Source organism: Osmia bicornis, chromosome 4 (genome assembly GCF_907164935.1).
Source record: "Osmia bicornis bicornis chromosome 4, iOsmBic2.1, whole genome shotgun sequence".
Classification (NCBI taxonomy): Eukaryota; Metazoa; Arthropoda; class Insecta; order Hymenoptera; family Megachilidae; genus Osmia; species Osmia bicornis.
The window spans coordinates 9,005,858-9,031,498 of NC_060219.1; the positions used below are offsets into that span (position 1 = coordinate 9,005,858).

The 25,641-nt window shown below is 38.3% G+C and overlaps 1 protein-coding gene across 2 annotated transcripts in view; it reads right to left on the reverse strand.

Moving 5' to 3' along the window:
- Nucleotides 1-353: 353 nt before the first annotated feature.
- LOC114873287 (ubiquitin-like protein 3) overlaps nucleotides 354-25,641 on the reverse strand; it is a 56,842-nt gene continuing 31,554 nt past the window's right edge. The window contains exons 1-4 of one of the 2 annotated variants that reach the window (XM_029181464.2): nucleotides 20,437-20,679; nucleotides 10,278-10,386; nucleotides 8,746-8,910; nucleotides 354-7,771 (exon numbers count right to left, since the gene is read on the reverse strand). In XM_029181464.2, the coding sequence (XP_029037297.1) occupies nucleotides 7,707-7,771; nucleotides 8,746-8,910; nucleotides 10,278-10,386; nucleotides 20,437-20,664 (567 nt within the window). In that variant the 5' untranslated portion in view covers nucleotides 20,665-20,679 and the 3' untranslated portion in view covers nucleotides 354-7,706. Of the gene's footprint in view, nucleotides 7,772-8,745; nucleotides 8,911-10,277; nucleotides 10,387-20,436; nucleotides 20,680-25,641 lie in introns of those variants that run through there. The other variant, XM_029181465.2, reaches the window with a different exon arrangement.

Below are 25,641 nucleotides of genomic sequence, written 5' to 3' on the forward strand. Positions count from 1 at the left end.
ATATGTGAAATTATGCTACAGACAAAAATATAATCTAATATTTACAAATGAGGTGTGTAACGCAAGCTTAACAAGTTCTCATAAAAATTTGATATTATGTATATCGATAAGTTCATTACAAGACGGCACAGTATTGTAAAATACACCTTGTCATCCACTTGTTAAAAATTATCAACAATTACAAGACGGCTCTTCACGGTGCACACGAAAGATCTATATTATCATAGAAATTATTGTATAGAAATATCCCCAACCACTCTGCAACATATTATGCTGTGCCCTATTGTAAGAAGTTAGAAAATTATATACGTGTCTCCGTTTAAGAAATCGGGTTGAAAAAAGTTCTAAGACCATTGTCGTTCAATTTAATTATTTCTCACACTATTTACATGTGACTTTTTTAGTTTTTTTTACCTAAAAGTAGCGATAAAATAGGACGTCTAATTTCTATTTAGAATTAATCACGATCCATTACAGTAATGCCCGGATAATGGTCGCAGGATTGAGACTAAATCGTGACTACTATTCGGGCAGCTCGCCTTAGACGTGTCGGGGACTAAAATGAGATACATTTAAAACACTGCTTCTAAGTTTTCTAATTGAAGAAAAGTAATCCAAAAACTAGTTGAAAATTATTTTCATGACAAGAGCTCGAATCTAATGGGGATGATTGGGTGACCACTATCCGGACATTATTGTGATAACATTACTTTTAATTCGACAGTGCATACGTGGGGGGTCTTGCAGATCCTTACCACTAGAAAATCATACTACCGTCTATTCTTACAAAGTAATGTTAATATTTTAATCATAATACAGAGTCATTAAAACAGAGTCATTAAAACAGATTTTTCTATGCGATCTCTGGGATCTACGAGCACCCCGGCTGGATACTTATGTTCCATGAGTTCACCTGTACACTGTCGGGTTAAAGTGAACATTATAAATCATAGAGCAGAAGAAATTTTTTCGAAATGCATGAAATCCAACAGCAAACGCGTTAGAAGAGGAAATGAACGTCATGTACATAGTTAATTATGATAGTATCCTCGTGGTTGAATGAGAGTATGGTAGTTATATCACTATATGATTTCTCGGTTTAGAAACGTTTACCATTTGTCACTTTTACGGCATGATATACTCCTTACTCCTATGTTACATGTACGACAAAGATACTGGCGTTTTTAAACGATACATTATACAGAGAGGCGTTTAGAAAAAATTAAAATGAAAAGAAAGAAAGAGAAACAAAGATTTTGTACAACTAACGCGACCGCAATAGGGAATTCGTGTGAGATCGTTAAATAAATTGACGTGTATATATATGTCTCAGCATAGCTTATTTTCCATCATTAACGTATCTATTACAATCAGATAAAATTAACACGCAGCAGACACTGTAAAAGTAACCGTCAAATACAAGTCTGGCTTTTTTTAGTAAAATTTTCACGAGATTTACCACTTCAGTTAACCCGTTCCCTTTCAAGTCATCGTTTTACAATACTCGAATCAATATTTCTTAACATCGGTTTTATTATAACATAAGGTCTACAAAATTATTGCGTGTTACATATCGTTACACCTTTTCTTTTCGTTTCTCTTGTTTCTTTTAGCGTTAGTACGTTCGATCGTCTGTTACAATTTACACGCATCAATAAGTTATGGCAAATACGTAGGATAGCTTTAAAATAATACATTTAACATTCGCCATATTCTATGTAGGACGGCCAGTTGAAAACGTTTTTTATACATCTTCCTTATCAAACGATTAAAAAGACATCTTCTTCTTGATTTTTTTTTCGTTCTTCCTTTCTTTTATTCAGCTCGAAATCGTTTCCACCGAGAGTAAATTAGAATCGATGCACGAAATGGATTTCTTTCACGTCTTAAACTTGACTCGACTTTTTAAAAATAAAACACGAAGGATCCTTTGAATATAACAAATCGTGTCAGTTTTGAACAAATATACATATGTTCCTTATAAAAGAAAAACGTCTCTCGAAATAGATTTTCTTCTTTCCCTCGAGTTCGTAAAATTTTTCTACCGTTTGTATCGTTTGAATAGAAAAAGTATCTTGCCTAGAAAAATACTGTTATCAAGCCGGTGAAGAAAAAGAAAAATCAACGAAATATCTGGATTATTTGTCGCTCGAAGACAGTTAGAAGTCGTCAGAATTTTTTTTTTTATACAACAATGCTCGTTCGATACTATAGTAATTAGTCAATAATGTCACGCATGAAAATTTGAACGTTCACGGATCTCAAGTAAAATTATTACGTTCTGATTTCCGTATAAAATTATAGTTCGCTTTGTACACTTCTTCTTTTTCCCTCCATCTTCTTCACATTTTTATTTGTTTTCCTCTTTTTCTTTCGTGAAATCTCAATGTAAAGAAAGATCGTGTCGTGTGTGGCACGAGTTTCGCGTGTCTAAATTTTTTCTCTCAGGCATAATTATTACAATCGTTTCATTAAAATACGATTACATCGTACGTTCTACGATCGCGTTTCAACATTCGAACATCGAATAACACGGAATTTTCTAATGTTTTCTCTCGTTGAGCATGGGATTGGTTAATTAAACGAGGGGATAAGAACGAGGAGCTGGGACTCGTTTCAATTTGGAATGTTTCTACTTGAAGTTTCATTGTTTGTTATATTTAACACTTTGATGACCGCATATATTTGATCGAATTAGTGATTTTCGCAATTTTTGGAAATACAGACTAATGAAAATATATTTTACAAATTTTTATAACGTATCATATCTGGCATACGAGCTTTTTTAAGAAAAATACATTCATTCTTGTAATTTTCCGGCCCTCGCTGTAGGCCGTTCCTCTCCAGACGCATATCACTCACCACCCGCGGTCCCGAGGAGACTGACGATGAAGGAGAGAAGGCCCCGCTTACTTATATGGGCTGCAGCCTCCCGCCATCTGCGCACGAACGGTTGCGCAGTGAAACTTGAATTAATATTCATGTTATTCTCCACATTTTTTAATTATATACTAAATTTTATGAAATTTGATGATTAAAGATTACATTATTTTGTTTACTAAATCACTTTTAATATTAATATCGTAAAAATGAAGAGTTTAAGAGTTTTTATTTCCCCTGTATCGCCATTTTTTCCCAGGAGAAGTCTACTTTGTTCGATACCGTATACCACAAAATTACTAATTTTCAAATTACAAGTAAACAATTAATAATATCGATAGTAATAAAGTAAAATATTACGTATAGAAATCACGAATACATTAAACTAGTCATCAAAGCGTTAAATAATTCTATTTACACGGATTTCGATTATCCGTAATTATTGTTGAAGATGATCATCGTTTATTATCATTTTGATTTTTCTACTTGCTCGTTTTTCTACACGATCTACTGCGTCTGCCAGCAGCGATAAAATTATTATAACGTATTTCGTAATCTGCATTTTATAACACGGGGGCTGCTTTATATTATCATTCTCTTCGTTGATTCATCAATAACGTTTCTCTCTCGTGATCGATAAAATCTGTCCGACTAGCGATAACAATGCTCTATATCCAAGATGAGAAATGCCAATATGAGCACGATTATTTGATTGAACCTCTTTTCCCAAAGTAAACTGAATTGATTACAAAGCTTTCGTATGGCGAACGGAAAACTTGCCACGGCTATGTTTACTCTTTGGCCGCCTATTTTTGTTTTCTTCTCTTCCTCGTTAAACAAAGCTTATCTATACAGAGTACATCGAAAGAAAGGTTTCAGGATCATTGAATTTAGTTCCATAAATGGTTCATTGAAACCATTATTTATTGATAAATTTAATGATTCCTGAAACCCCCTTTTTCAATCAACTTGTACATTTCACACTAGTATCGTATAAACTATACTTCCAGGTTGTCGACACAACGCGCACCATTTGTTTAACAAAACAATTTGAAATTTCAACATGACCGTTTCTCGTTTCTCGCATGACCGTGCAATGAAAACCCGTAATCATCTCATTTTACGTAAATTCGTAACGAGGATCGTTCGCGGCCCATTATATGGTACCATAATGACCCGCTAAATCCGTTCGTTTGCTCGTGTATGATGCACGTGATGATGTCGATGAAGAATCAAAGATTTTGTACGTTCGTATTGTACATAGAAATGATGGTATGGTATGGGCGTACAATAGCTCATCGAAACGCGTGTACAAATAAATCTATGTATGTATAATGATTTGATTCTTATCCGCTAGAATTTTGATATGATGTGTGTAATTATATTCCTCGTAGACTGTTTTAGTATTATTATTTATTATTATTATTTATCATCATTATTATTACCTTTTTTTTCTTGCATTTAAGAATACCATTTTATTTTCATTTAAGTTCATCATCTTCCTCGTTTAAACAGCAAATAGAGTCAGGCGTATAGTTTAATATAATACACTAGCACGTTAAAATTACCCCCCCTTCCTCGGAAGTTCCATGGCGTTTTCTTACTTTGTTCCTCATTGTTATACAGCTCGTGGTGTGTGTGCAACATTCGGTGAGATCAATTTAGCAATGGTCAAAGAAAAGAACGGACAACTATCATAGATACAGAGAGAAATAGACCCGGATAAAATGTGAAGGGGAACTATAACGATGGTGGAAAATTGTTTTCTCGAGAAAAGATGGCGTATCGTGGCGTGCTCTCTACAATTTTATACAAAGGATATGTATACAGGGTGTCTCAGGTTTTTCACAAGAAATTATCACGATTGAAAATAAGGGCAACGATGTCCTAATTCCAACGCAGTATCCCAAAACTTCATTGTGTTTGTTATTTAATAACAATTCATTTCATATTTTATTTCTTTTTGGAATACATTTGAATATAAAACCTAGAACATCCTGTATATTTATACAGTGTTAAAAGAAAAGAATTCAAGGATCCTTTTCTTCCAACACCGCGCGTAATCGCGCTCGATTTCATCGTGTCACACGTTTGAAAAATAACCCATGACAGATGAAAGGTGGATAAAATTTGTCGAATGATTCGTGTAAACGTAATTAATGATTTCTACACGCGCGACGAACAGAGAGAGCTTCGACGACGACCGCTTCTTGTATCTAGCATACGTTTCGAACAACGTTTCATTCATCCTACATTTTCTTCCGCAAGATTTTAAAGTAATATTGTAACGTCAAAGGAACTGTACAATAAACTTATTACAGAGCAGCATTTTTTTCATTGTTTTTCTTTTATATTGTTCGTCTATCCGGTGATCGAACGATTGTTATAATCAGACGATTACATATGTACGCAACAAAATTTGCATATGATCCTCGTCATTCCGCGAAGACAATTTTATTCCCGATGATAGTCCATGTATATTCGTAACGTGATGTGTTTGTTCGTTCGCAATTTTTTTTTTCTTTTAGAACTTACGCGCTAAACAAGTTTCATGTTACTTTTATAAACAGCGTTCATAAAGTCTACCTCTTAATCTCTATTGTTTAAAAAGAGAGAAAAAAGAAATAAGAAGAGAAAGAGAAGGACGAATAAACGGAAGGCAGCGACGTTCTCGATACAACGATTAATAAAAATTGACCGCTAATTAAGAGGAAAATAATAAAATTAAAAAAAAAAAAATGATACTGCTAGCCATCCCCATAAACCTATTATCTCGTATCTGCATGTACTCGATAACACCAATTGTTCATTTCGTAAAAACAGAGACTGAGTATGTTTTAATAATAAATCAATAAATATTATTCGGTGTATTTGAGCAAGAAGAGAAACTATACGTATCCGATAGTGTGATTTTCATATCATTTCTTTTTTCCTTTTCTTTATCTTACATCTACATTTTTATAATCGTTCGATATCACTCAACATCTTATCGATAATACTTGGAAACAATTTAAGAAACATTTCGTATTCATGATTAATTTTCTTGTTTCTGTCAGGGAAAGACGATTATTATTTTTTTTTTTTACACAGGTTTACGAGGTCAAGCAGATATCGACGATTTCAAACAGGTGTACAACATTGTTCGCCGATGTTTCGTGCGAAATAAATTAAATAAACTTCGACAATCGTGAATTCCAATGAATTTCACTATGTAAGAACATTATATATCTATGTATATATATATATATATATATATTATATACACGTATTATGCATTGGTAAGAGTCATAGTAATTAATTACAGTAGTATAGTTTTGAGTATAGAATAGGCTACAACTTATCGTAAAATGGTTTGGTTGGACCTAACTGTAATCAATACTCGCGATTTCGGCAATTGCCGGTAAACGTGGATTGATCGTTGGGTCGACGAAATCACGATCCTAGGCCCGACCGATTGAAAATGGACGGGTGAAAACAGAATAAAGGGTTATTAAAAAAGAAAGGAGGTTGAAGGGTGGACGTGATCAAAGGTGAGGAGAAGAGAGGTGAAAGAAGGATAATCGGAGAAGGGATGTGTTTTTCGGATAAAAAAAAGGATTTAACAGGAGATATATTTGAGTTTTTTTTCTTTTTCTTTTTTATTTAATCATAACTACCATTAGAGATCCAATGTTCTTTTCCTCTGCAATCTTATCCAGAATACTAAACTCTCAAAGTGGCGTCATAATATTACTTTAAATTCATGATAATAAAGTCTATCGTGTATGAGAGTTTAAACTGTCTGTCAACATGTCTCATACCCATATTATATATATATACCTTTTTTTTTTGTTCATATATATAATATATAATTTTAATAATAGTATTGTATATATATAATATATTCACTACCTGCATATCACAACATAAATTTTTACTCTCTTCCTCGATCTTTCAAACGCGACTCAGTCATTCTTCTTGCACAACACACACGCGATATCCCGTCTACAATTAATAATTACTATTTAACGCTGCGGTAGTCGGATAGTGGTTGAGTTTCTAAGCATTGTAGCGCCGTTCAAGAGAGCTTTCATCCCCTTCGAAAGGCTCTACGTTCTAATCTCTCTGTCGAACGAAAGAAGAAAAAAAGAAAAACAAATAATAATAACATTTTCATCTTACTAGAGAATTAATCGTTTACGTTTAACTACAGGAGACTGTCGTGCTTGATGTGTCTCGAGGCATACTTGAACGAGCTCATCGGACATCCTGGAACGAACCACGACCAGTCTCCTGTCGTGAGTCGACGGTCATAAATAGATTTTCAGTGTGAATACACCGATCAAGTACATGGTAACAGCGAACAAAACGGACAGCTGTGTATTATGGGTTTGGCTCTGAACGCGTTATGTCTCTTTTATCGAAGAGTTTCAACGCGACACGATTAGATCCTGCTTTTTATTATCCTTCCACACAAGGTACAAGAGGACAACGATGATGATCGATCGAATCGTTCACCTGGGACGGTGACCAACGTGTGCTCTCTCGTTTGCTATATATGTGTCGTAGGTGTAAACACCTCTTCTTATTTTTCACGTGGATCTAGGGGGGTGGGGAAAAAAAGGAAGGGTGCGACGATTTCGTGTTGCTACACTGCTCACGAGCTCAGCCACTAAAACGATGATACACCAGCATCGAAACCTTAGAAACCATGGCTCAGCCTGAACGTGTGCTGGCTCTCACACGGTACGACCATTTAAAATATATCCAGGGCAGCCGACAATGTTTTATTTCACCTCTCTCTTTTTTTTTTGTTTCTTTGTTCTTTTTGTTTGTATGTTTGTTTTTTAAAGTATGCAACAGGAAGCTGAACAGCAACTACTTCCTCCGCCTTTACTTTTTTGCCTCTGATCTGTAACAAAGAGCGGATAGTTTTGTTAGTTTTTACATTCTTTGATAGATTACATATGTGGTGCAATTTAATCGAACGAAAGCTTTCTGGAATAGAATTAGTTTCTTTCGAATCGTACCACCTTGGAATACCTTGCACAAGATATTCGAAGTCTATTACCTTTCTAAGTGGCACCAAGGTGGTCTATCTTAACCCTTTGGAAATCAGAGTAAGAAACACAGAAAGCGAGTGAAACAAGTATACGAATCACGAATACGGGACGACATTTTTCTTTCCCTGTTTAATTCCGCGTGAGATACTTATCTCTATGGAATCGTCGTGACTGCCGAGCATAAAGAGTACATTTGTCAACGTCGGTTACAAAGCTATCTCGAAATAAACAATTAAGTACCATCAATTTTCATGCAATTTCTTGTTCGAGCTGGTGACGAATTGGGTGTTCAGGAACGAGGGATCGTGGACGTGGATGTAGGCTCACTTTGGATATAGGATAGGACACGTTCTGGTTCTTTTTATTAGATGAAGGTGGTGTCCTCGTCGATAGATTGAATATGCATGTACTCGCCATTTGGCAGAATACCTGTAATTAGCAGAAACGCGATACGAATCTTTGTTATCGTACATTCATTGTACTGGAACATTTTTGGAAAAATATTACAATTCAACATCTTGTTGATCTGCACTGTGACCTTTCAAAAAATGCTACAACACTTTGGTTCTAACATGGTATCATCGGCCAAGTTGATTTTGCCAATAAAAAGGAAACATGTTTTTTACATAAAAATCGAGTGACGTCCTTTGCGAAGGGTAGTCTGTCGCGCATACACGTATTTCCTTTTCTAAAGGTTATCAAAGCGAAAGGGTTAAACCGCGAGCCATCTTGGCTTGAGTCACAAAGGCTTCTTGTCGGCGCGGCGGTCCATTATTTTCTCCGGAGAGCACGGGGAGGTAAACAGCACCGTTCGATGGTTTACCTTGAGAATTAGGCTCGGGAAGATTCTCTCGTGGGACCAGATGCATCACCGTGGTTTTCCCGAAAGGAAGCCCAAGAGCACCGAGCGTGACATTGCTGTGCAGAAAACGACCCTGGTAGATTAACCGCAGGATCTCCGCTTTAGCGACTGCCTCTTCCGCCCAGTCTGAAAAACAAAGAGTCCCGTATCAGCCACGACCTTGTCTCGAATATTTCTAGTTTTTCCGACAGACTGGCGAAAGTAAAAAATGCGTTCGCCAGCCCGGAAAACGCAAACGTTTCGCGTCCGCGATTCCGTCCAACCCCCTTTTTCCCCCAGCGCAAGCTGGATGAATCGTCAAGTTCATCCTTTCATCCTTGCTGTTATTTTTTCAAACTCCTCGCCTGTGCATTCATGCGTTCCAGGAACAAAAGTCTGACGTAAACAGGTTCAAAGTGAACTTGAAAATAAATTACCAATATATTCATAAAAAAAATGAAACCGTCTCTTTTTTTGCAAACTAGTTTACTTCGCAATTAACGCGTTGAATGCCACCTAAGTGACATTGGGCACGTTTCGTGGGACGTATTAAAGCTCTAATTATTAAGAATAGTAATAATTCATTTTCAAATTTCAAATTTCAAGTTTTCCATTTGCCATTTCACATTATTTGTACCATAGTAATATTACTTAAAATAATTTTTTTCTATTGTTTTTATTTTTACATTATTCAGGCGCGTGTAAGTCGTTCAAATTGTTAAATAATCTAGGCCACGAATATGACTTGATCTGGTGGGTCATCGGTGACCCACGACGAAGAGAATTAACGCAAGATTCATCGTGAGAAGATCGCAGTAACGTGATTCGAGAAACAAAACAGCAGGCACGGTTAATTACCGAATTTCCCGAGGATTCTAACCGGTTAAGAGAACGTTCCGTCTCGCAATGGCTTTTTTATGCCTTCGAGAGCTAGTGAAAATAATTGCTGGCCGACGTTTCGAGGTAGCAGAAGATGCGCTCACCGAATGCATTTCAATATTAAACGAGTTACTCCTCGACGACGATTTTCATTGAAACGGTCCGTTTGAAAGTACGAAACCCTAGACGACCCGTCATTTTGCAACGTTTACTACACTGTCGGGACAAAGGAGCAGCCCTAGTTCCTTTTACTAGTTCTTTTTATTTGTCACGAGACATTTGGAGCAGTTTCTATCCGCCGAGAGGTCGCATATTTTCGGTGGCATAAAAAGAAGCGCACAAAGTGAAAACTGTTACAGTAGATCCATCAAAAGTGAGAAGGGACTTGGATGACTTTTCATCGGTTACACTGGAAAGAGAAATTCTTCTTTTTTTTTTTTTTTTCAAGTTCTTGTTTGACACTTTAGGTTCAACTTTGATGGACCTCTTTTACAGTAAGGTGGATGGGATGAAAGAAATTCTTGGAAGACAAGTTGAATAACGTTAAATGACTTGTAAACGATGATGTAGCAGTTGGTCGATGCAGATTCGTTTTATGGTAATGTCAGAGGGAACGAGGTCCGAGAATAACCTACCTTCCGGCCAGTTTTCAAACACATGGTGCGCTATGTCCCCCGCAGAGTCGCTCGGACTGAATAGGAACTCTTTTGTCTTACCGCTGACAAGAATGAGGCGTAGGTTTATCTGAAAAATATAAAGAACACAGGCTTGGTTAATCGTCTTTTTACTTCATTTTAGTGGATATAATACAGCGGAGATTAGGTCGTTCTTTGATATTTACTGCGTCGTCTGGCACTGATTATAATTTGGAAAGGAAGTTTTTCTTGTTTATCTTCGATTTAACCTTGAATATCAATAGAACATTTTAAATTTAAATAACGAAGCATTATATAATGAATTACACGAGATGATATGGAAAAAAACAATCCGAAGAGTATGCGAATGCAAATGATTGGAGAATTATTTTTCCTGCACCCTAAGCTTCGTAAATTAGAAGGAGAAAAGTCTACACATGTCTAAATAATTCGATTAATTCAGCGCCCTTTGCGTTGGCAAATCATTTCCAGATTCAAGCCCAGTAATTCTACGTCCCTTTCATTGTGCAGACTTAGAAAATGAACTCGAACAAAAGCAGCGACTATGCATCGTTCACGGCACCCTCTGCCAGTTTTTCTCTTACCCCTCTTACCACGGCAAGTATACACGTGTTGTAATTTTCGTTCGTGTAAATCCTGCACTCTTAATTTTCGCTTCCTCGTTGTACACTTTGAATCCGAAATGCGGTTCGTGCCCCTACGAGGCGGTCGTATCTCTTCATCACGCGTGTATCACCCGGGGTGGGTTCAACAGGAACGCGTAGCAAGAACAAAGAAAAGGAGTACACTCGGGGCACATTGAAAAAGCTCGAAACACACAGGGACAAGGGTATGTCGAGTGAATGGCATTTACGGTTCACGATGTACATATATGCTTTAACTCTTATCTGTCTTTGCTTAGGGACCGTATGAAAGGGAATTAGTCCCGACTTTGTCCTAAACCCTTAAGCTTGACTTTTACGTTTCGGTCACGTTTACGAGCCTCCGGCTGATAAAAGCGTCGAAAGGTGAAATTTTTTACCGGACGTTTCATCTTTGTTTCATTTGTAGATATTATAAATTTTATATTAACAACGCGCGGAGTTCTATAGAAATAACAATCTTTCACTTTCAATAAATAATCTCTCAACGAGACGTAGACGACGTGTCTTGCGTTAACGAGGCTTCAATTGTGGTAGAAGTAAGCACGTTTCGTTCACGCGACGACAGGGACAATTAAGAGCGTATTAATCGTCTCGGTTTCTCCCTTTTTCCTCTCTGTTCCTCTCCTCCTTTCACTGGTCCCTCGTCGGCGAATTACGGTCACTGACCGTTCTCCGGACGCAAATTCAATTACCGTCCCGCGTGAAGACCGACCAACATAAATAATTACCGAGGAAGCCAGACTCGCGGGGAACGGGTGTTGTTCGTGACCCTTCGCGGTTCCTGCGGTCGCGAGAATCCGCTGTTAGAGTTGTTGCGACATAAATCATTGTCGCCTGAGGGGCGAATAATCGTCCGTCAACACACGACCCATCGAATTTTGCCTCCTGCGACTACGCCCCGACACAAGAATTTTCCATTTCTCCTCGAGTTATTAGGAAAAGTTCTTGCAATTTACCCCGTATGTTTTCTGATCACGCGAAAGATTTTCCGGTTAATTAAATTCATTATAGATACCTGTGAACGCTCAATTATTCTTTCTTTTGTCACCGAATCAATTTCGCGCGAAACCGATCAACTGTTTCAATTAAGTTATTCGCTAAACACCGGAATCGAAAGCCGGACAATAATTGGACGCAAAAGGATAACAGGAAATTAATTAGTATCGTCGAGTCGTAAAGCTCGCTACTGGTCGGGGTAAACAGAATTGAATGCAATGGAAACCTCACTGGTGTGCACTAATGCTAACTCGTTGCTAACGGTAGATACACCAGACAAACATTTTCATGATGGTGAACGAAATTAGAGAAACACGTCGGTCTGATACACGTCGGAAGAAACTTTAAAACTATCACTCGCAGACACCCTGTAACTTCGGCTCACCTGTGTTGCAAAGCTCGCCTTAACGTTTCAGGGCATTGGGTGCACGTGTAGCGAGCGAAAGGGGTTGAAGCAGAGATTTTTCGGAGCGCAGCGTGGGTGGTGGTAACTTCAAAGGGACTTATTCATGCGGTAGCATTCGATACTCGGTTTTTTGCCTTGCACACGCTCCTCGTGCGCGTGTACAGAAGGAGTACGTGTGCTACCTGATGCGTCATCCACGACTCGATGCTTTTTAAAAGCCGCGTAGGGATGGTTGTTTCAGCTTGACAACACTTTCCGGCCTCCTGGCTTCTCTACCCGGAGAAGTTCAACCGCATGTTCAGTAACAATTAGTTCTCAAAGATAAAGCGACGACAGAGAGTCGGCGAGGGGAAGAAAAAGGGGTTGGCGAGCGTGCTACAGCCATCCACGTTAAATATGGACGTATTACACGTACGTACGTTCTGTTAAGAAAAGACACACCAGCGTTGGGGATTAATAATAAAAACGGTAAATATCGACGAAACGTGCGTGCGCGTGTAGATGCAAGATCGTCGGAGAAAGTCTCCAGATGTACAGAGTGTTCAGAAAGTAAACTGTAAATTTAACTGTTTCAAATAAAATTCAAATGGAATTTTATCAGTAATCTCTTGCAAAGGATTTCAAATTCTACGAAATGTAATTTTGACTTTTATATGGAAGTTTGTACGTATTTTAACCCCTTGACATACATACGTCCGAAAAATACTATTTAATTTGGCTCAACTGAACAGTTATGTGCAAGCTTAGAAACAGAACATTTTATTTTAAAATTTGCATTGCTATATAACATTTAATCAGGTTGATATATAATGTTAATGGACAGTAATTAAGTAACATAATAAAATAATAAATTAGTAGTTCTGTAAAGTATGAAACATTTGCAAGTACTGCACGGCATCTGCCGGAGACGTCAAAGTCTAAGTGGCACATGAAATGAATGACGTCTCCCAAACGTCATTGTATGTCAAGGGGTTAATAAAAGTGCGCAATTAGAAAGATAGTAAATATTGTATTTAAACGGGGGCGTAATATTTCACGCTAACTAGTGAAGGGAAGAAAAATGTTCAACACGCGTCGAAAATAAATCACTTTCTCACTGTGAAAATTTTTCAAAATACCTTATCCAAGAAACATTGTTGTGTTTAACCTGAAGATACGTCAATACGAATCCTCTAAACGTTGAAAGGCAAAAGCGAAAAACAGTAACAGTACAGCGTCCTTGTAAACTCTTCGCGTCTTTATAGCACTGCAGTAGGTCCTGAAATAAGGCCACCGAGAATCTTGGACATTCTGCAAGATTTTTCACGGTTCGTCCTTAAAGAACGGCTCGCTTCCGGTACACAATTTCTTTACAACTTTTTCTCCACTTAACGCGTTGAATAGGTACAGTTAAAGCAAGATTTTCATCTTAAATTTTCGGGCTCTTAACGCGATATAAATGTAAGATCATTATTTTCTTAACATCCTGTACAAGGGTAAAGAAAACTTCACGGGAATGAGAATGAGCGTGCTTGTAACGCAGTTGGATGGTTCGTAAAGAGTGACGCTTTGAAATGGTGCTTCAAAGATGAATGTAGTGTCGGGGGCCTCTATCGCCGCCATGGCTCTTTTCTTTGTTTGAGCGATGGATTTCGGTGCTTTGAAGGAAAAAAGCTGAGCGCCAACCACTCGCCAACACTTCACCTCCTGCATTCTGGCTAATTATAATCGGGTGATATAAAAAATCACCAGTTATTTCTATTTTTTTCTCTACCGTTCAGCATGAAGCAAACCGAAATTTCGAAGAATTAAACATCTATGCCGAACACTTTTGTCTCGAGGAAAAATTGAAAGGAATCGTGCAAAAATATTCTTCGAATACATTCCTCGTTTGCATGTTTATAAAATTCCTGCTCGCTCGTGATTCACTGCGAGACACGGCTCGTTTTATATTTCTTCATCCGAAATACGCGTTCTTATTTTTTCTCCACTCTTTAATTACATTAGAACACTATAACTTCGTTTCGTTTTAAAAAAACAACACCCATTTCCGCGAAATATTTTTTTCCATTAATACGAACGGGGGAAGGAAAAAAATAAGATGGTCAGACCTCCTCGTGATTTCGTTTCCGATCGGTCAATTCAAGGGAATGTATAGTTTCTGATAAAACAAAAATAAGATTATGATATAATGGACTACTGATTCAACAGACTCTTCTCAGATTTCCTTTGTTTCCTTAGATGCATATTAAAATTACACTTGAATATAACTTCGAGGAAATGCTTCCACGAATGATTCGATAGAGAACGAAGACGCGATTCTGGAAACTGGGTCAGCCGATAAATGAGATCAAAAAAGAAAAATACGTAAGAGAAAAGGGGATAATGTAATTTACGCTATTAACGTATTACTATTTTTATTTTAACCGAGTAAGGTTAGTTAATTTACCTAATTACCTAATAATGTTTCATAGCAGCAGCGTGCCACTTAACGCGTTAATGGCCTTCCGATAAGTAAATGGTTAAGAAATGTGTTTCCATCGAATTGCGGTCGAAAGCATTTTAAATCAATTTCGCTACTAATTGACGAAGCATCCTGTAGCCATCGGTTGTAATAACAAGGGTGCAATATACTTCGGAGGGAAGGATGGAACGTGGCCCATTGATCGTTGCGAAAACTCGTCGACCGGAAACCAGATGCGAGAACACCAATTTGCATTATGCATCGTGTCGCGACCAACAATTCCAACGACTGTGTTACCATCGCAATACGGATCGGTGTCTGTTTGCGGAGGCAGAATTTCCAACCTGGAAACCTAACAAACGAAAATCCTCGACCGTTCGAACCGCGTTTCAATGGATTACCCCGAAATCTCTCCGGGAAATTTCAACTCCTCCGTGAAAGCTCGTCTTTATTGAACGTTTCAATCGTTTTGCTCGAATGTTTTTATTCTTTCAACTGATCAATCCGAAGCTTTATTATATCATTTTAATATTTCAATAAACGATCAATGGCATTTCAACGAGAATCTTGGAATAATTATAATGAAATTCTGTCGTATCTCATATTTTCAATTCCGCACTGACGCTTTGGTCCGAGTTATTTTTTATTATTTTATATTCAACATTTGTAATTCCTGTGTTATTACCGTCCATGACGTTACTGGAATATTCTATAATTAATACGAATCAGAGTGCGTGAAATAAACTCCGAGTCCATCGGACGGGTTAATAGTTGACGCGATCGACTTCTTTGGGAAATTTTAGAAAACACACGTCACACATCATTCAGCCGTGAAAATTCGTTGGAAATTCGCGTGTCTCTCGTTTAACGAGCAAAGAGCAACGCGCGATGCATCGTCGCGCTTTCGATTCAGTTTTTCTCGATAAAATACACGGAGAAGCGCGCTGGAACGGCCGGTAACTGTATCAAAAAGTGTCACATCAGATTTCATAAAAAAAAGAAAAAAGAAGAATAATAATAAAGAGCAGGTAGAGATGGTTCGAAATAGACAACGGGGTCGCAGCTGAAATATATTCGTTCGTTGATGCGCGCCTGTGCTTGCACCTATATATAGCCTTTTTTATTCAGGTTAATTCCTTACCTTAAGATTCTTTTTTCTCTAGTTGAATGAAAATGTGTGCTCATAAAAGGGAGAAAAAATTTACCTCATTTTTCTTATACAACGTATCATTGTACGGGATGCATCATGGACAGATTACAGTGGGTGATGAAATTATTAGAGCCATTCGCATAAATTGATGATTTTACATAAAAATTATTAATTCTTAAAGAAAAACCGAGTTAAACAGAGTTTTTGTTACTTCTTTATGATGTATCGATGCTTGTAAAGTTATGATACACAGTTGAAAAAAATGAAAGTTCTTGATTGGTCTGAAAATTCTCTGAACCTCAACCCCATCGAAAATTTGTGGGAACATTTAGTCAGTTGATTGAACATCTGATAAAAGTATGGGTCAGAAGTAAAGCAATCAAAATGAATTGCTTAAAATGCATCGAAAGTACGCCGAAAAGAATTGATAGTAATTGCAGTAAAAGGCAGCGTTACGAAATATTAACATACATGTGTAAATATAATCTTTTAAATGTATTTGTTTATTTTTATAAGTATTTTTTTGTATATTAATAGTGAAGAATTATTGATTAAAAGTTACACAATGTAAAAACTTAAAAATTGTGGCTCTATTTCTACATGAACACGAAAAACCCATTTTTCATACCGTGGCTCTAATAATTTGATCACCGACTATATCTTTAGAAGATGCCACATTTGGAACAATTTCAATGAAATTCCTTTGGCTTATTGTCAGACGTGGCTACGATCCGTTTGATTAGGATCAAGGTTGTAAAAATCTAACGGCACGCTTATCAATGTAGATGGGTTAAGTGTACTTCGTTGCGGTTCGAGTGTTAAAGCACTCGTTAAGAGTACATAACGAATAGCCGCGTTTCATTATATTCGTATTTCATGTGCTTCGTGAAAAGCGACTGGATTGTGTTCCCTCTGATAACAGAGGCATTGAGAAAAGAATACGTAACGACAGGAATTCAGATTGACAACTTGCGTTCAAATTACTAATAACATTTTCTATAAAGCATTCCGATAAACTTCGATTTACAAGACTATGTATACTTGACCCCGAATCTACGTATCGAAATACGTGTACACAAGTAAGTAATAACCAGTATCTTATGATCTGAAGAATTTTCTTTGTTACTCGACCAACGATACCGGGATCTCCCTTCGTTTACTTGAGCGGACGTAGGCGTAACCTGCCTAGAATCAACGATCGTATTTCATCGTCTTTCTATTTCTCGATGAAAAAACACGGTAGACCCATAGCTGGATCGAGTGTAAACCGATAGAGATACCTTTTTTCCCCTTATTTTTCTTTTTCTCAAATTCATTCGACATCTGTTCAAAGTCACTCTCAAAACATACTGGAGTATCGTTGATACGCCGCTAAGCTAATTATGGTATGGAAGCATGATGAATCCATTAAGTCGCTCTATTGGGCAAATATCCATGAAATGATCCCTAGCTGAGTTATGGGTGAAAGAAAATTTTCCAACACACGTGGTGAATAGAAATAGAAACTCGAGCCAACTCTGGTTCACCAGTGGATAAACAATCGTTTATCATTGTTGCATGACAATTTTTATAAAATCCTTTTATCATTTTATTTTGCTTGTTTCTCATGCTCCGGATTACTTTCAGAGATACGTTTTACGTAAAAGTACATAAACTACGAAGGTAAGAAAACTGATTCATAGGAATCTGACTCGGTCGTTTTGAAATCCAGAACGAAGGCTATGGATTATTATGGTCATGTTGTTAAGAGCGACGAATCCAAGGAATATGTCTTTAAAATTCTAGGTCACAGCCGCACTCTGTATAGAGCTGTTACATTGGAGAGGCTAGCGCTAAAAACGTCATTATCCAGACGACACTATTTCGCTCGATGAGTTCTTAAGATACCGTTTTTCATCGAATCTTGGACAGGCCGTGATGCGAACATCATGACTGACATACTGATGACGTTAATGACTCGGGCTTTGACCATTTAAGATTAAGCCACCAGAAACCATCCATTCGTTTCTTCTTGCGTCAAGTGCATTTAAAAAAACGATCATTATAAATCAAATTGGATTGAGTTATAAAAACTATAAATTATAGTTGAAAATTGAAATACTTCGGTATATATAAAATAATGAAAAATGGTGTTACAACGTCATAAATTTGGAAAATGAAAATTCTGTACCACGACACTTGGTTATTAAAATAATACAGCTGCAGCCAATGTTGCATAGAAGAGGGATACGAGTGTTTTATAATTAGTATCTCATGTGACAGCCATTTATACGTCTCCTCAATTTAATTCCAGTCGCTCAAACGCGACCTCCCGTTATTTTAAATAATCAGATGCATAGTTTCATCCGTTTACGCAATCTTCTTTATTTAGATTTACGATACCGTTCATAAATAAATTGAGCATGTAAATACTACAAATTAACGAGTATTATAAGCAAAATTAATTAACAGGAACAGTAACGTGTATTCATATGACGACACAATGATATGGATTATTAAAATTCCTTGACGTGCAATGTAATTAAAAATAATTTTCTCCGTATGTACTATTTAATTCTGTCTCCTTTGTTAATTAAGCTCCTTTGTTAATTATAAATGACGAGTTAAACAAAGGAACGAATAAGTGAAGATAATTAATAAATAAGAAATTTATGAAGATAATTGTTTTCACGCGATACATTCTGTCGTTAGTATAATCTATTTCGTTCTTTTCATCAACCTGCTGGGTTTATTTGGCTTTCACTGCTTTCACTTCACGGAGAAAGGATTGATCCTCGGTCTTGCTATATTTATACAGAGTGTCTAAAAAATATTGCGACAGGAGATAGAAATTGAACAAGTTGAAATTAAAAATAAAATTGTATAATGATGATAATTAAAAACGATGTATGATAATTAAGCCAAGGTTGCTTAGTTGTAGTAAAATAACACGATACCATGCGTAACTACCGAAACGATTTCGCGGGTTAAACGACGCATGAAGTAATTGTATTTTCAACGCGAAATGCTGGCGCGTGAATTTTAAAAAAATTCATACAATAAATCGTGGGTAAAAAAAATATCACGTTAAGCAATAGCATTCTAATGGAATTTAGTTTTAATATTTATAATAGGATTCGTTATTCACGCAACAAGCTTTCAAATAAATATGTTCCAAGTAATAAAATAAATGATGGTTGCAATTTTTTAATAAATTCGATTCGAAGTCGATGGCGGCTGAATCGCAATTAACAATCGTTGAATAAATCACCGACAGATTGCATGCTGTTTTATATTTTTAACGAAAATATGTGAAATCGTGTGACCGAGATGGTTCAAATTAAAATTTTAAAAAATTAAAGCTATAAAATTCTTAGAAAGTAACTGAGCGAAATTGAAACTTTCTGTCATCCGAGTAATTAAACATTAATTAATTCATACAGCTGTGAGAAAGATTCTAAATGTACAATGCGAGAAAACCTAATCAAGATAACATTGTGCTGAAACATGTTAGATCAGCTAACGTGAAAACATTAAAAGGCAACAATTTAAGAAAGAAGCTTAAACCATGGCACAATAGTTATTTTGTGCAATTTACATACTTAAGCGCCAGCTGAAACAGGTCACAGAGTTATTACATAAATACTCTAGAAAAAGAGTATTTCACACTGAAATAGGTAACACGTTATTAGTACACACGACCGTGGACGACACTTAATTAGTCGATTCTGTTTTAACAGGGAAAAAAAAGAAGATAAATGTGCATCCGTTATCTTACTGTTTTTAGAACCTCTACGAGAAAATGAAGCAGAGAAACGTAAACTGATTAATTTCTATTTTAAAGATAACAAATTAGGTTACTGGAGAACACGGGGAGGTCTAACGATAAGTCCTAAGTACCGTCCGTCGCCGACCTTCCGAACGGATTCTTGGTATCTATAATACATATAGGGGAGCATAGCGCGAGAAGTGCCTCAACGATGGTAAAATTTCCAAATCCCTCTGTTCTGCTACTCCGACGGATACTTCAACATCTGCGGGTTAACATTTTGAAATGATCTAATAGAAGGGCTCCTCGTCAATATACATATAAGTATGGCAACACGAAGCTGGCGGTACTCGAAAACTAGGCCCTCGAGTAAGGATCAGAGGAAGGATCGCGGTTTGGGGATCGAGCAAACAGGGAACAAAGAAGCAAGACAAGTGGGCTAATAGCGAGCATGTATCGGGAGGGTTTACCTTGATTCGGTGAGTGCGCGCGTCACAGAGGCGAGGTTACACGTTGGGATTCGCAAACCGGGTCATTGGGGCATTCGGGTGCAGGATCGGGTGCATCTATGCGCATATGCATACAGAATGACCCACATTTAGTGTGGGAGGCGCGCGTGCTCGTGTGTACATTCTTCGCCCCGAAGTATCCCAACGAAGAAGAAGAAGAAGAAGAAGCAGAAGAGGAAGAAAAAGGAAGCAGCAGTGGCAGCTAGTCGAAAAATATGCCCCGTGTGAATGTGTGTCGATACCTTCGGGACTTCTGAGCAAGCAGCAGAGACAGCCAAGCGCACAACCGCATCATCGTCATCCCCGACGAACATGCTCGAGTTTCGTTTCACCAAAGAGCCACACGTTTTCCGTTGCTTTAGCTCTGCTTCTCGTAGCCGCGTGACGTCAATGCGCGACTTGCTTAACAAATGAGAAACACCAGCGCCTCCGTCGCGTCGGTTCAATGCAATTATAATTTCATACGGCATTCGGGCGGTAGTAGGTTCTTTTTATTATTTTTATTTATTTATTTTTTTTTTATTTCACAGTCGCGTTTGCTTTATTATATTTTCCTCGGGCTTCGTGCTCTGCCAGATGTTAATGTTCTACACCAGCGACGCCTCTTAATTTGAACGTGTATAACAATTTTATATTTCTCGCAAAAGACAATTTCATCTTTTCATCATTTTTCCTCCCTCTTTTCCCTCTTTCATTTTCAACGGACAGCTTTATCGATCGAAGTCGTTTACAAGGACCTTGTGCCACCGGACGGATGAAAGTCTAGTTTTCGAATGAGAATAGTTCTTGGGAAATTGATTTTTCTTTCACGCGTTCTCCACATATTACAGTGAGAAAAAATTCATTCCAACACATCAACCCTCTCCGAGGTTACCTAAGTGCCGCGTTCCGAACCAGAAATCCTTTATTCTATTCTCTGCTCGAATCAGCGTGAAACACGGTGCAAGAAACGATGTTGAGGTCCATTATCCTTCGAATTCAGGAATCCGAGCACGCAGCAAAATCGTCGGTCCGAAATTGAAACGTTCGCGAAGTTGTTCGAATCGGTGCGTTCAGGCACGTCTCTCTGACTTCTTGTTCCCCCGAAGAGAAACAACAACGAGATCGGAATCGCGGTTATTTTTTGCTCGAATCCCCCGTCGGATCGTGGCACGACCTTCTCTGTCTCTGTTCATCCTTCGAGGAAGTCGAGGTGCGTTCGTTTCGCGTTTCCTTTGCGGAGGCGCCGAGGCTGCGTCTTGCGAGTCCACTTCATCCTCCGGTTTCGCTCCTACGTACGTTTCCCAAGATGGGTCAACCAGATACCGAGAGTTATTCAGACGAAAGTCGCCACGAGTCGAACGTGGCTCGGTCGAGATAACGCCGACACACTTCCGTCAGAAACGAGGAGGATGTCCTGAACAGTTCGCCGCTTCCCGTTGGATATCCAACGCGGCTCTCCGCTCAGGGATCATTGGCATAGTAACTAAAATTTTTATCCAAAGTTATCAAGGGGTTAGGTCACTCTAAAAATTGCAAAAGCTGCTGGTTTACCCCTACAAAATCGAAGAAATGCTGCAGAGCCCATATTTTGACTTGAATCACTATACAAGGATTAATTTTCAAAGTTTATTAGTTGTAAAATAAAGGCATGCTTACAGAATTTGGATTTATTCTATCATTTAAAAAAAAAAAATTCCCAAAATATGCCTATTTTTTCTTGCTTCAGAATGGCGTAACCCCTTAACCGTTAATCAAGATTATTAGAGCCATCTTAGATTCAACTTAGGTTAAAGTTGTTCCATAGTTTGAGCAGAAATAATGATCCCGTTAAATTTTCACGAGAAGCACCCCATTCGCATCAAATTTCAAACACACTTTTCCCGGTGTCTCGACTTTACGGCTCCGGGAAGAGGCTCCGAATTCGTTTATACGTGCTCTCGAGACAGCGAGCAAGGAATTCATTTTCGACACTGGGGATGCGACCCCTTTGACGTAATTTTAACGAGGCGTGGATTTTCGCCACTTGTTAACGACGCACAAAGCACGCCCCTTTAATCGAGCTCTTCCACCGTGGCCGATTTCAAATTATAATTGGATTGTAGACGGTGAAACGGAAGAGCTTTGGTCGTTTACCAGCGAGGTCCTTTGAAGAATCGCTTTATCGCATCGATGTTAACCGTATTACACGCGATCCTTGTCCACCGATGCGAGTAGCTTGTCGATTTTCTCTAGTTAGGTACATGTAAATGAAGAGAATGGAACGAGAATGCGACTCGAAACAGAGATTACTTTGGGAAATTCCAAACGCTTTTTTCTATTATGTGTAAATTGATGAAGAAAGAAGTGATGTATGTAATTCGTTTTTAAAACAACGGCCACCGCACTGAATAATCGTTTTCTGAATTTTATACTATTTAATCTGTCGCTGATTCGAAATACGGATGAGAAAACTTGGCGTCAATTTTATCAACGCAACGAATATTAATAATCGACAGAACGGACGCGGTTTGTCCGTTGATTGATAAAAAACAACCGGATCTAATAAAGCAGCGCCGGCATTCACAGGCTGATATCGCGATGGCTCGGCGATAAAAGAAAAGACAATGGGATCCATGTCGAAATGAACGACGGCGTTTTCACGATATCTCCTACGATATTTCATGCGACTCCCCCCCTGTAATGTTTCAAAGGAGGTCAGATTTTCCTGGCCGACAACACGCTTCCATTTGCTATCCAGCAAGCCAAACGTTTTCGCCTCGGAATCTTTCGAGACTAATATTCCCGAGGAATTATTAGCGCGACACGAAATAGAGCATCAAAAGGTGGGCAACGTTAGCCGCAAAGCTATTATCAGGAAAAAATGGAAATCCTTTCGTCGAGTGCGATAAAATTGATTTATCTGAGCACAATGGCATATTATTTGCAGATACCGGACTCGCTGGATAATGGCGATATAAACAAAGACGAATTAATGACCCGTGAAACGTGATATTTCCACTTTTAATTCTTTATCTTCCTCTCGTGTTGCAGACCATGTTAATAATCCCTACGAACACGGTTTATTATAATTAACTGGAGTTGATTAAGCTTAAGAAAACACTTTATCATTTTCATTCTACGCTTTTTCTTTTGATACTCGTGTTCGAATGATGATTTACGGATACTGTAACTTAAACGCTTTAAAGTCATTTAGCGAACAAAACACCATAAATATTCCGTCAAAATCGGCATGAAAATATCTCGTGATCTTTCCATTCGAATGCACTTGCGATTTTTAACGAACCTAAGCGCATTTACTATCAGCAGATGATCAAACGCGAGATGCAATGCATTCAGATGCAACTACCCTTATATTATCCCATGCACTTCTTACGATGCACCATATCTGATCAATTCTATGGTAGACCCGATAATTTTCAGAACTGACGAGTTAAAATGGTAGAACAAATCGTACAACGTGGATCGTACATGGATGTTTTCGTGGAAACTTCAACAAAATGGTTCCAACTTAACGAGCAGGCCAGATTTACAGCGACTCGGGTTACACCTTCCCTGTATCCCATTTTTCCACGAAACGAACGGACACCTGGCCAGGTAAACACTCGATGATACCTTCAACATCCGTGCTTCCAGGTCGTCCCGAGTCGAAACGAGTCGACCGGCAGCAAATGGATCTTTTCATCGCGAAACGGCAGGAAGCTGACTACACACGTATCTAGGAGTCGTTTCTATCGAGCGACCAATTTTTCAGCTCGTGCTGCGTGGAAGTCACGCTGTTCCATTCAACGTTCGATGCGTCCAGAAGATTACGTTTGGCATCTTCGCCGAGAGATACCTTCAAGATTGCTTTCACGAGGCTCGCTTAGGAAAAACATTTAACGTGACGGGTATTATAACCGATTCTATCTGAATGCGCAACTCCAACGAAACGGAAAGCGGCAATTGACGGAAATGGTATGCCGAAGGAGGTACAAAAGAATGCATTCGACGTTTCGTACGGACAGTTTAAAAGCTGGACTCGTATTGTCGCTATTTTCATTCTTATTCGAAAAAGACGTACATTTAAAAAACATAAAAACCTTCCGTTCGAATCGTAAGGTGTGCACAGATTTCATTCTATTGTCACACCCGTGTAAATTAGATGAGTTGCGAGCATCGATCTCGATGACGTATCGAAGTGGACAAGCAATTGTTTCAATTCGATCGCGTATACAGGACACACGCGTGGTCGTAACGTGTTCGGGAGTAGAAGCGTGATACCGGTAACAGGGGTACATACACGTGTTCCCGTCGAAACGACTTACTGACGCCGTTCGGTCAGGGGTGCATACGTACGCACGGTAGCGTTTTATCAATAAATTCCATCTAGCTGCGAGCCACAGAGATTATGGATGGTGTTGGAGAGGGTTGGATGTCGCGGTACATCGATGGCCACGCGAGGCGAAGCGAGACAGGATTCCCAGCCGGTCGACAGCCAGGACCATTAAAATAATTGTAGTTCCCGTATCGTTAACTAACGGCTATGAATGATGACCAGGTCTGATTTATCGTCATGCTGGACGACAATGTCGTTTACTAGCGGAGAAACGGCTCGAAAAGTGGCTACCGACGTCGAGTGCTATTAACTCGCGAGCGAAGTAGCTAATTGTGATTTGGATTTAGAACCTACCCTCTGTTTTGATTAATGAACACCGATTGTACCCTGGACAGCTGTACTCGTAAATATTAGGTCTCGGTTAGATATATTGTTGTTTAAACGACAAGATTTCCACCTCGAAAACGGCAAATATCATCATTTCTAGTCATAATCCTATAACTGTAGTATCGACCATGTGACAAGAATTCTACCTTTCTAAATAGTGAAAGTTGTTATTCTCAGTCCTTATCCCATAAGTACAGTATTATCTATCTAAATGGGAAGACTTTTACTTTTCTTATTGACAAAGATATTCTCAATTTCCATTTCATAAATACAGTATCACCTAAATGGCACAACTACCTTTCTAAATGGCAAAAGTTATTCCCAGTTCCCACCTCGTAAGTATAGATATTGCCCTATCTAGCATCAAGATTTCTGCCTTTCCAAAACTCACCATCCCCATAAGTACAGTATTACCATTCTAAGAGGCAAGTTGCTATCTCCAGTACCAACCCCATAAGTGTAGTATATCCACCCTAAGTAGCAGACCGCCGTCCCACGAGTGCAATATTGCTCCTCTAAATAAATTAAAAATTGTTATTCCTGGTCGATATACCTGCTACCTAAGGTCCTTTTAGCATGCGCGCAAAATTACGGGCAATTATCGGGAAAAAAGATAAACGAACGATAATTGAATGGCGACGTGAGCTGTTCTTCGCGCGTTGCATTATCATATAAATTGTGCGTTAATTGTTAATTGGAAATAAAAGAGGCAATGCGTGCGACCCCGATATTCGTTGGATATAATGGCGAAACAGGGAATCGA